A 12,530-nucleotide genomic window follows, 5' to 3' on the forward strand; every position below is an offset into this window, starting at 1 on the left:
GCCCACATGCCAAGTGCTCTCAAGAGAGGGTCCGTGGTATTAAAACACTGAGTTATGACTTCCGCCATATCTGGTGCAAACTTCCGACTCCCACATAGGGAATCCATCACCTAACGTAACGGCAAAAATGTTCGCGAGCTGAGAGTTTTTCTCAAGGTCTTGTTTTTGTAGAGTTACGCGCAATTCATTACGTTCGTATCCTCGAGGCCTTCATAAAAATGGCTCTTCTCAGAGGATCGTTCTCGTATGTCTACCATTCCGCCCCCCCCCTTTTTTTGGTAATAGAAGTGCCTCTTAGCGTCTGATTCCTCTGCTTACCCTGGCGTTATCTTTCAAGCACGAGTGCCTTTATCGCAACGCGTTGCGAAGCCTTGGAGCTCACTATGTTTGCTGGCCGTAGTATGCATGTTTTCTATTCTTGCAGTGAACACAGGTGTTAATTGGTTTTCGAACTTCAGTAGCTTAATATGTACGCACACAGATGTCCGTGTTTCTGCAAAAAAAGCTTAGCTTTTTTTGTTTCGAACTGGCATTTACGTCAGTTTCACGGTGTTCTTATAATTGCTTAGGGCTTCTATGCTAATTACTTGTCGCACAAGTATCATCTCCACCAAGTACATGATACAAGTATCAAGTACTTGGTGGAGATTATTTTGTAGGGGACTGCCGGATGAAGGCACTGAATGGTGATGTTGAATTACAAATAAAAAGAACACAGGAAGTGTTGGTAATTAATTAATGTAACAACATGTTTTGGTGCAAGTAATCATAAGCCCATGCGGCCTGAGTGGCTGTGTCGCATTTCGCCACTTTTTATCAAAACGCCAAATCTCAGAGAAGGATATACGTTGCCGTGCTCAGGATCCGTAGTATGTATGCACGCCTTGGGTAGTGCCCAGCTGCAATTCCGCAGTGTAGCAACATTTGCCGAACGTACTTATTTAGAAAATTATTTAGCAAATCTCAAGTAATTCAAATAACCAGTGAGTTATTGCCAAACACTTGTTCACACGCAACCTCTAGTAATACATTGTCGAAAAAGAAAATCATATACACTTTTTACGTTCCTTCGTATACGTCGGATCGCGAGGCTTCCATAATTTTCATTCATGATTTACGAGCAAGGGTCACGATTTGTCGCATACGCGTCTTGCTCGCGCGCACGAACACGCACACCCCTTACAAAAAATTTTAGTAACATTTTATAAACTGTCTTTAGACAAATGTTACTAGAACCTATCGACATTCTATAAAACGTCTTTAGACACCGTAACAACTTCCTAGTAACCTCCTACCGACTATTGGCCACCGATATTGAATTGAAAGTATAGATATAAAATGTCGATAGAATTCTTACCGACTGCTTATTATCTTATGTCGTTAGAAAGTGTCAACTGTGAAGCGACTATTTATTGACCACCTTTATACATCCTAACTACTTGCTAGTAACATCCTGTCGACTATACGCCACAGATAGTTGACAGGATGTTACTAGGAAGTCGTTAGGATGTATAAAGGTGGTTAATAAATAGTCGCTTCATAGTTTTTAGAAAGTACACAAAAATTTTATTCAGAGGTAATTACTTTTGCAATGATATATTGCAAAAGTAAGCTTTGATTATCTCTGAATAAAATTTTTATTTGCTTCCTAAAAACTGTGCAATGACTATTTATTAACCACCTTTATATATCCTAACGACTTGCTAGTAACATCCTGTCAACTATCTGTCTTTGGCGAATAGTGATTGCCAAGTGGCTAGGTGTGGCATGCAACAGAAGACGGGTTTCCATTTGTGCTTGAACACATCCATTTAATATCCCCGGGCTAGTAAGGAGGACGAGTTCTCCAGCTGCCCTGGAAGTAGGCTGAAATGTTGCGTTGTGTAGTCTAGAAACGAGAAGAAAAAAGGCAGTATATTAGTTTTGCTACAGTGACATTGCAACACACCATGCATCTGTTTCTTAAAAAGGAAGTGCACAAGAGACAAGCTTTCAATCCTGTGAGCTATAAACACCTCCACCTGTTTTGTGCAAAGTCCTAAACATACATGAAATGACTGAATTCGTGCATTAAAGCTGGGAGCGTGATGGATGTGCGTAACACCAACAGATGCACGACACATAAACTCTATCGTACCAATTGTCATCTACAAACAAAAGCTGTAAATCAACTTCAGTTTAATGAACTTCGATATTCGTATTGTGACTAGTACATGGAAGTTTCATGTGTGAATTATCTTAGGAAAGGCAAGGTGTCAGTCATAACTATGCTGCAGCTTTGCTTGGGCACAGGTACATAGAAGAGTTGATTTTTATGTTGGACTTAAGAACCACGAAATGATACAAGCAACATGTAAGCAGTTGAACAGGCATTACGGACGTTCTACAGCAAGATTACAAAATGCCTTTGTTGTGCAGGCAGACATTGTCAAAGTGAGCTTGTTACTAAACATGTTAGCTTTCCACAAGACAGGATATTATATTATCAGTGCATACATATGACCAGGGCCTCTATCACAAAAATACATATGCCAACAGTAATGAAAATTTTCTAGTTATGGTGGCAAAGCTTGCATTATAATATGCTATTATAATCAGGTTAATAGCTATTTTAGCAGGAAAGAAAGGAGTATACCCTAAGATAGCACTGAAATTGGCATTGAAGGGGTTTTGTTGACAACTGCACAAAGAATATTAAGATGCTTCTTTGTGACACACATACCTACTATGGTGTTGACCTTCTTGGAATGCAACAGATCCTTCTGTGGAAGGCATTTGACAGCCGCCCAAAGAAGGACCTCCCTTCAACGTCTTCTATTGAAAAAGGAGCTTTAAGGAGACCCTCCGCGAAGTGAAAGCCTGAGTTGTTAGCATCCAGGCACAGCCTCTTCAGCAGGCCCTTTTCAACGTATACACCGTCACCGATGTCTACCTGTGAAAGAATACAACAACCAAAGATTCATTTTATATGCATTTGATCAAGGAATAATTAGGAAGTAGGGTAAGGTTTGCAAAAACGGAAGTCGCTGCTTCTTGTTGATTCGGTTTAAAGAACAAAGCAGCCTTACGTATCCCATACATGCATTGTACTGAGCTGTGTACTTTTACGTAAGACTAGAAAGTATTGGGAATTTCAATGCGAAAGAAAGACATGCATCTGCCTAGAACTAAGCAAATGTGTGCCACCCCTTGACACAGAGTGAGATCTGGTGCTGTTTTAGTGATTAGCAGACATTGAAAGCTTCAAGCCTCATCGAGTATAGGGCCAAGCTGTGCTCGATTAGTGGCGCACAAGTGCTCGAGAACTATCAAACAAGATGCAATTGTCTTCAAATACAATTCTGACTTCCCCTTGCAGACATGCACTTTTAAATTTACTGACTGCACTTGGGTGTAAAGATTTTGTCTGACAGAGTGAATAAACAATATACACAAGCAGCATTTTCATAGTTAGCATAGTCTTTAATAGGTACTGATACCTTCAATTTAGAAAGCCCTGTATATTGGGCCTCATCAAACTAATTTCACAAAAGGTTTGTCAAGGTAGAAGCATAGAACTTTAGTCATTAGAAGACAGGTGAAAGTAGTTAATTATTGCAATTATTACTGAAAATTAAATTTCAGACAGCTCATCCCAATGAGAAATGGATGCAAGCAGTTTGTACATGCCACATAAGCATTCAGATATCAAAAATAGGGATTAGAGAAAACCTTCCCTTAGAGGTTCATTATTACAAGCAGCCATGCCCTCGAGAAGACATAACTTCTTTTTCTGTAGGCAGAAAGAGGCTCGAGTATTTTATTGACACATATATGTGCCCATGCATATATGTCATCTCTGTTGTAAACCTTTATTTCATGTACATGCAAGGTGTGTTTATAACATCTCATTGTGCACAAAATTTGCGTAATAATTTAAAGACCGCGATTTTGTAGCGATGGTATTCCTTTGCGCTATTCGTTAGTAAGCTGACCGACGCCCCGGCCCGTGCTACGTACTGCAGCTGCCGGCCGTTAGCGGTGGGCGAGAAGAATGATATAGGAGGTATTCATGTGACGTCATCCGCAAGGGGCGCTAGCGCCCGGCGCGGCGGTCGCCATACTCGTGGTCGAAAGCGCGGGAGCCGCAGTACGACTAGCACCAGTGCGCTAGGCTGTGCGTGCTGTTTTGATCGTTTTTTGCCAGTGGACGGCGAATTGAGGTGTTCGGAAGATTTGCTTCCATCGTGGTTCGCTCAGTATGCGGTTAAGCGCGTACGCACGTGGACTGAAAGAGCCTGAAAAGTCGCGCTATGAAGAAAAGGTGCGCCTGTGCGGCGGTGTTGACCCCCTTGACTTGAACGAAGCAGAAGTGAAGTGCGACGTTAACCTTTTGCCACGTGTGGATTTCACAGACATTAAGGATTACCTCGTCCATGCAACGAGCTTCATAACTCGAGAGCAGCTGAAATCGTACAAGGCTCTGGAAGCTCACAATTATCTGACCAGCGGTTGGGTGCAGGAACCGCGTCTCAAAGCTCTCGCCGACAGCCGAGTGGTCATCGTTGGCAGGGTAAGCTCATTTGTTTTCTTGTAACACCGTGAAGTGTTATGTATTGAAGTGGTGGCGTGATGTCGAGCGCTGATGTGTTTCGAAATCGTCGCGTTATCAGAACGATTTCATTACTCTGCGTAGCGTCATCGGCAGCAGCGCAAATGTGCGCACTGTTCGATCAAAAATGTGCAATCTCTTCGCATTTCTTCGCTGATTTAAGCTCGCTGTGTACCGCAGCGATCGCGCATTGTCGAGAACTGATGTAGTTTTTTTTTTTCAATTTTCTCGTTACACAAGCGACTTTTGACTGAGGATAGGCAGCGGCGTAAATGTGTCGATTGTTCGATCGCAAAACGAGCAATCTCTAAGAATAAGCTCTAAATGCCGAGACGCTAATATTCATGCATTATGCCAACATGTTCGTTTTAGCATTCCTGATGCATGCGTGTGTACTGTGGGTTTGCTAATGCTCATTGGCAAACAGCCTAGTTCTGGCTGCTGCGGCACAACTGCGATGTTTGCGCGCAAACATGTTTTTTTCCTGAACGAGCTCTGAGGTAACAATCCTTAAGGAAAAGCTTTCATAACTGTTGTTTTCTCACCAGCTTATTCTCACTTTAATGCAGGTTCTACACTCCCAGTCACTGAGTGAGAAACCACTGCACCCCTGGCTCCTTGTGAAAGAAGATGGGCTGGTGCAAGCTGCGCACTGCACATGCAAGGCAGGCTTAGGAGAAGCCTGTTCCCACATTGGCGCTATCCTGTTCTACATACAGGCTGTCGTGCAGAGACGGGATGGACAAGCCTGCACCGATAGAGAAAATGCATGGCTGCCGCCACCTCTACGGTCCCTTGAAGCAAAGCCTGTATCAAGTGTGAGCTTTTCATCCTCAAAGATGAAGAAGAGAGTAATGGACGGTGAAACACCATGTCGCGGGAAACTGCGCCGGGTGAATGTGCAACCTACCACAGATGAAAAGTGGTCAGAATTTTTATCAGCGTGCCACCAAAGTGGGAGCAGACCAGCACTGTTATCCCTGGAACCAAAATATGCTCATCACTTCATCCCTGCTGCGACGAAATTTCCAAGTGCCATCCTGACCAACATGCTGCAAAATGATCAACCCACCACATGGAGTTCCGTAATGGAGCGATGCTCCCAGCTGGCTGAAAGTCTCACAGTTGAGCCACAGGTAAAGTATGACTATTCATAGTACTTCTATTTGCTATCTAGCATTTCATGCTTGGTTAATAAAGAATAATAGAAAAAAAGCAAATGAGTGTGCATAACCTGTAATAATTTGTTGTATGGTGCAGGTTGCAGAGCTCATCGAGGAAAGTACAAGGGAGCAGGCAAAATGCACAAAATGGTTTGCATTCAGGACTGGCCGCATCACTGCATCTATTGCAAAGGCAGTATGCCGAACATCGTTGAGTGATCCTGCAATGTCACTTCTCAGAAAAATTTGTTATCCTGAAAGTACACAGTTTTGGTCACCACAGACTGCTTGGGGAAAAGAACATGAAGCAAAGGCGAGAGATGCCTACAAGGCTGTGTCACAGGACGTACATATGAATTTTGTCTGCAAGGATTCTGGTCTTCAAATCTCCACTGAGCTGCCATTTCTGGCTACCTCTCCTGATGGCATTATAAGTTGCACCTGCTGCAAAAAAGGAGTCCTAGAAATAAAATGTCCATTTAACGGCAGAGACGATCATGCACGGGTGCTTGCTACACAAGAGAGCTCCTGTATAACTGTTGTGTAACTGTATAACAGCATGTTTCATGTACAGAACTGTTCTTTATTTTTCCTCACAAGAGTTGTTTTAAGCAATAAACATTTGCAAAAGCTGAATCATCTGCTTTGTCTATCTCTGGGGTCAACCGAATGGAACAGTGGAGTTACTCAAATTGCATAGTGCCGAACAAACAAAGACTATCTTGTCGAGCACAGTGGGTCCAGTCTCTTCTGATGCAAGCATCTCCACAGGAAGCGTGTACTTGAGTATTCGGTATTTATTGCGGAGCAGTCCAATCACTCTCTCAACATGAATCCGGACATTTGCAAGCTTTCGCGTCTTTTCTACTTCACAGGCTGAAAGTTGGGGCTTGCCTTTGGTGAAGGCAGGAATTGCAAGCTTTGCACAATGAAGTCCAACACTGTCGCCAATAGTGAAGCCTCTATCTGCCAAAACATAGTCCCCAGGCTGGAGATTATTCAGCACGCCACACTTCTCTGTAATGACCTTGTCACTCGAGCGTCCACCCCACCCACGAGAAATAAATGTAATAACGCCCTGTGGAGCGATGCCGATTAGATACTTGACTGTATTGTGATGCTTATAGTTTGACCATGTGTGCAATCTAGGCAGGAAAGACGAAGGTCGCTCTATAAACAACTCAAAACAGTCGAGTATTACAGCTAGTCGTGTCCCGAAGCACTGCCGAAATGCCATAGGCATTGTTCGCTGCAACTCTTCAGGTTCTGGCCACTTCACAGCACGGGAGAGGCGGACAAAGGCCACATCAATCCACTTGTTGACAACCCTAGACACAGTTGACTGGGATACATTGAACCTGCAGGTGACAACAGATATTGTAAACACAATTAATGCAACACTTATCAAGCCAATGCACAAAAGCGAGTACCTGTATGCCAAGTCCTGCAATGGCACATTCAAGCGAAGGCGGATGAGGAATATGAGCATCTCCTGGAAGAAGGTTAGACTGTTTCGGTTTGTACGTGCCATTCCTTCCTTCAGCACTTCAAGAAGGGCCATCAAAAGACTGAAATTTGACAATCCTGTGTAAAACTGCAACATGTCTTCGTTTTCTCTCAGGCACTCTTCAGTCAGCATTTGCTTGTTCAGTTTGTTTCGCACTTCTCCGACCTCTGAGAGCAGGTGCCGATTCTCGTTCTCAAGATGCTCAATTTGCTCCATTGTCAAGTCAGTAACATGTGAAAAGTCAGCCTTCCCTGAAAAGATGCAGCAAACAGTGCGTAACCTGCCTATCAATGCTTAGTCAAAAAGAGATCAGTCTAGCACGATAGTTCAAGAAATGTTTGCACTTTAATTCAAAGCCATATGAGCACTGTTACAGTACATTAAACATAAGCATAAAATCAAAAACAGTAGCAACCTTAACTCCATGCGAATATGTACCTCCATCAGTGCATTCTTGATCAGGAGTCTCCTGGATATCAGGATCATCAAAAAGCGGTTCATCGTCTTCGGAGGTCACTGGTGAATCCGGTACAGCACTGCTTCCTTCGTGTGCATTCTCATGCAGTTGCTTTCGGGGACTTCCCGATCGCTCCGCTCGGCGCCTTTTCCTCGTGTGCCTAGAAGGGAACCCTGCATTCAGCTACTTGAGAAATACAAAATCATCAAACTCCTTTAAAGTGGAGATGTCAAAAGCTTGTGAGAAGTCACCAGCAGCATTTTAAAAGGGCGAACAAGTCATAACCGCGGGCGGTCGTACCGAGATGATGAGGCGTTGCCGTTCATTTCTTTCCCGTGCCCAAGATGAAGCGAGGGCGCCCAGTCCGGATTGGACTCATCCATTAGGTATGCTGGTCGACCTGCGTGAAGTACGAGCAGTTAAATCGCTGAGAGCTATCGCCCAACCGGCCAGCAGTTGTTTACGATCACGTACCGCGGTCGCCAACAAGCGTGGTACTGAGATCTGCGAACATTTAGGACTTACCTGAAATGAAATGCTTCCCACAGACTCTGTAGTGGTTCGCACTGCGGTCCATATCCTTGCGGTTAATACGAGAAAACCATTCCGCTCTCCTCCGTGTTGACACTTCATTTGTCCGTGCGCACTGATGCGCGATCACTTTTGGAATGTGAAAAAAACCAACCTCCGCCACATTTTCGTCCTTCGCACTTTTCCGCGAGTGGGCACTGCACCCATACACCGCGCAGTTCACCATAGCGCCAGGAAAAAGTACAGTTGAAAGAAAAAACACGTCCACAAGCACCAAACAGCGGCCGCCGAACATCAAACCGTGTTATGCCGGATCGCCGAACGACCACGGCTATGGCGGCCAGATGAGGCACTCGCCGGCGCCGCCTGGCGGGCCGCGCTCAGTGAATACCTCCTATAGAATCGAGGGGTAAGTATTGCTACAAAATCGCAGTCTTCAAATTATTACGCACTGCCGAACGAACACAAACTTTCAATGTGTTTTCATAATTGTGTGCCCATTCAGGCATAGCAATCAAGGCGGGTAGCAGAATGCAAGTACGCTGTAACATCAGAGGAAGCTTTCGTGAAATTGCTTGCTAAATGTGCACAGCAACATGGCTAACATACGATAGGAAAGCGCTTTGCTCTAGCTAGTTACACAACGCTCATTACGTAAATCATAAGCTTCAAGAATGCGCGGAAGCGCCAAACTTGCTTACCTTTCAAGACTTGGCAAACGCTCCTTCGTCTAACAGGTACAGAAGCACCGACGTTTCTCTGGCGCAAGCACTGTAGAACTGCCGATGAACTCCAGCTCCACTAAAGCACAACCTTCAACAGTCTTCCAAACACTACAATTCCAAGCCCCAGTACCAGACTTTTCACGAGAGCGCGGGCAGCCAGCTCGGCGGAACAAAGGCAGCTCGGACGGGAGCTGTACTAGGGCACTCACTGACGACACTGGTGGATCGCTCGAAACACACGGCGAACTAATGGCGTTACACGAGTCCGGAGGGTTTGGGATGGTCACTGCACAGAACAAGGAGCACGTTTTGTCTAGGCACTTCTAAAATTTACCTCAAATACCACCTTACTGCAGGGAGCACTCACGACGACCAACGTGGTGTGTCGACCAAACAAATACTACAGTAGCGCCACTCTGCGGTTTTTTAGAAAAATGTATCTTAAATGAAAAAACTGCGTGTTTTTTCCTAATAACATTTGATAGAGTCTTTTAATGAATTTATTTGGTCCAGAAGTGTGTACTTTGTACTTTGTGATACGAAGTTTAAGGAAATGTATATATAATAAAAACTAAGCGGATGTTGCCTTCAAGATTCGCAATTGCTTCAGGTGCATGCAGGTTGCAAAAGCACGGCCTTCGAGATCAGACTCTCACTCAAAGGAAGCCGTAGTAGGAGGCGGAGAGGCATTTAGGCCCCAATCATTGGGTTTACAGTGCCTAGGTAGGCTTCCTTATTTATAAAGTGTATATGAGGACTTCAGCCGAACCATGGGCGAGCTATACAGACGCACGCGGTACGATTCGGTGTCCGATCCGACGTGCGGCGCTGCATGCTACGGCATGAGCGGCGCGTAAGCTCCGCCCACATCCAACTCCCCAGCTTGAGTTCATATCCACGTCGAGAAACGCAATATAAACAACTCTGCACAACACTGCTTCGCTTTACGCGAAGGCTGTCGATAAAATTATGCCCCTGTGAGTGACAGAACACTTCACGACGGCGCGTTGTCCACTGACGGCTCCGCTAAAGCCAGCGATAGGGCCGGTAGGCATAGCTAGGCGGACGCTGCAGCCGACGGCGCTTGCGATCCAGTCCGAGCTCGTCGAAGATTGCTTATTTTTGCCAAAACAATGAACACTGTACACTTAGGTCGGCCGTAATTAAATACAATTGGTTTACTCGACGCAGTCGTTGCGAAGGGCAAACGTGCAAGCAAAGCGAGCGGCCTCGCTCAGACGGTCGGTGTGTGATGTCTGCTCGCGAAATGCCCTCGCGTCGCGGCTCCCGATCTCACCAGTAGCTTAGTGCTAGTGTACAAAGCGCTGGTTTGCGTAACAGGCACACGTTCGAGATAATTTTACTGAACTGGTAACTATTTCATGTCAGAAACAAACTGCAGCAGGCAAGGAAAAAGAATAACTGCGAGAAACCGGAAAGCCAGCACCGCCTCCGTGGAGGGAACGTCAGAGAACGTCACATGCCAGCCGCGCTGCCAATGGCTGCGGCCAGACGACGGTGCAGTTGTCGGACACGTCGAACGATGAAAATCTGCCCGGTTTGTCGCACGTCGGGCGTCCGATCCGGCGCTTCGGCACGGCAAAACACCTCGATTCGGGCTGCAGTTTCGGCGCGTCGGACGCCGGATCGGACACCGAATCGGACCGTGTGTTTCCCGCTTGTTGGCGAACACGAGCCGATCAGCGCGCCGTCCGTGCAGCTCCGTCTAGTGCGATGTGCATGGCCTACGGGCTTCTTTGACACCTACTGAGCACAAGTTCATGATCACCGCTCATATACACGCTTCCCATGGCACTAGCTGTCGTGTTTTCGAGAATATGTGCCCACATGTTGAATTGGTGAGACCATATTTCCTCTTAGCGTCCGGTATTAGAAGCAATTTTTTTCTATGAGCATTCTACTATCATCTGTTACTAGGAAGTTGATTAAAAATTAGGAAAACAGTTACTGTGCAAAAAAACATTTTTTTTTTGCAGCCAGTCTTTGCATATTCATTTATAGTTCAGATGCTGTTATATGTTCATTTTTCACTAAATCATTTTTAACAACTTTGTAGTAACCAATGTTGCTAGAAAGTTGATTGCAAATTGTGGAAAGTTACACCTGTCCATGAAACAACACTGTCTTGCACCAGCCATGTTCACTGAATAATTATAACCTTATTGAATAATATTCATGCATGTTTTGTAACTTGGGTTATGTACTTTAAGAACATAATTATTGTTATTACCTTCTTATTGAATCGTGTTTCTAAAAAGTTAAAATAGTGTGTCTTAACTTCCTAGTAACTTTCTTTTTACATACTGAAGTTAGAAAAGAAGTAACCAACTTTCTTTTGACAAACGTTACTAAAAAGTAAAAGTCAATAGGATGTTACTAAAGTTGATAGGATGTTGATAAAAGTTCTAAAGAAAGTAAGGAAGCATTTTTGTATGGGACGGGCACACAAACACACATGCGCGAGGAAATATGCGATGTCATCATCTAGGAAACAACAACAAAGATAAAGCAAACGGAGAGCTGATAAAAATACGTTATCGCAGGACACCTTCCAATAATTTCGCTCACTGTTACATTCACTACGCTTAGACCTTTCTTCTACCACGAATAGGCACCTTTGCAATGTCTATAATACAAAGCATCCGAGCGACTCGTAGACTTGAAAACTAAGGCGGCTCCAAAAAAGATGGAACAACCAGCAAGCTAGGCGACTTGTCTCCCGGTCATTCTTCTTTCGTGATGTAAACAGTCCATTTCTAAGAGAGATGTTACAACTTCGATGAATCAACTACCTTCTGAAATAGTTGTGTCGTAATCTGTTGGAGATGCCCTATACGGGCTTCTTGGGCTTCTTGAGGAGGTTGTCGAAGAATTTCACTTTCTTAAGGCTCACTTTAGTATGGACTATATTGTCACGGCCTCCCGCAAAGAAATTTCCGCTGCATTCATAGACAGATTATTTCCTGTTCCCCATTATCGTGCGGCTTATGTGGAATGTCATTACCTAGCCGTACTTAAGCGTGTCCGTTGAATGGTCATTCCTCCAGGGGTCAGAACTTTTTTCTTTAAGTTACATTCGAGAACCCTTCCTCGCAAAACCTGGCTAGTAATAGACAAACTGCCGTTTGTGTCCACATGCTGAAACGATTGATCATTGTTTTGCAGATTTTGGGGATAGCGTGTTCTGCTGCTACATTCTCCATAGAACAGTTAAAAAGGATTTAGTTGTCAAACCATACACAATTCGTTTCCTACCTTTTAGAGACCTCTGTGACCCACCATATGACATGTTCATGTTACTTGGCCTCTATAGCCTTTTCCGCAGTAAAATGTGTGACAAGCACGCTGAACCACCGCGAAGCACTCGGTAGTTTATTCAAGGATGTGTTGCCTGCGTTCGTAGTTTATATGCTGCACAAGAAGCAGCGCCGCACTGGAAGACTTTATTGGACGCTTGCACGTGTTTGCCTCACTTTTGAATGTGTTTTTAGTCGCCTTAAATTTCTCTAGCGTTTTGTTTTTCTTATTTTGTTGA

The 12,530-nt window shown here is 44.5% G+C and overlaps 2 protein-coding genes and 1 long non-coding RNA gene across 11 annotated transcripts in view; 2 read left to right on the forward strand and 1 right to left on the reverse strand.

Moving 5' to 3' along the window:
• The window catches only part of LOC135903540 (uncharacterized), a 616,847-nt gene that overhangs the window by 340,442 nt on the left and 263,875 nt on the right, over positions 1 to 12,530 (forward strand). The gene's annotated exons all lie outside the window — the stretch shown is intronic.
• LOC139057361 (uncharacterized) lies at positions 4,241 to 6,390 on the forward strand. The gene is made up of 3 exons (XM_070535399.1): positions 4,241 to 4,552; positions 5,161 to 5,727; positions 5,852 to 6,390. Exons 1-3 carry the CDS (start codon positions 4,241 to 4,243, stop codon positions 6,299 to 6,301), a joined length of 1,329 nt encoding a protein of 442 aa, XP_070391500.1. The 3' UTR covers positions 6,302 to 6,390.
• On the reverse strand, positions 6,279 to 8,599 carry LOC135903515 (uncharacterized). Its single transcript, XM_065433831.2, has 5 exons — positions 8,244 to 8,599; positions 8,019 to 8,118; positions 7,700 to 7,878; positions 7,185 to 7,512; positions 6,279 to 7,112 (listed from the first exon to the last, which is right to left on the reverse strand). The coding sequence occupies exons 1-5, from the start codon at positions 8,542 to 8,544 to the stop codon at positions 6,416 to 6,418; spliced, it is 1,605 nt and encodes a 534-aa protein (XP_065289903.1). The 5' UTR covers positions 8,545 to 8,599; the 3' UTR covers positions 6,279 to 6,415.

Source organism: Dermacentor albipictus, chromosome 1 (genome assembly GCF_038994185.2).
Source record: "Dermacentor albipictus isolate Rhodes 1998 colony chromosome 1, USDA_Dalb.pri_finalv2, whole genome shotgun sequence".
Taxonomy (NCBI): Eukaryota; Metazoa; Arthropoda; class Arachnida; order Ixodida; family Ixodidae; genus Dermacentor; species Dermacentor albipictus.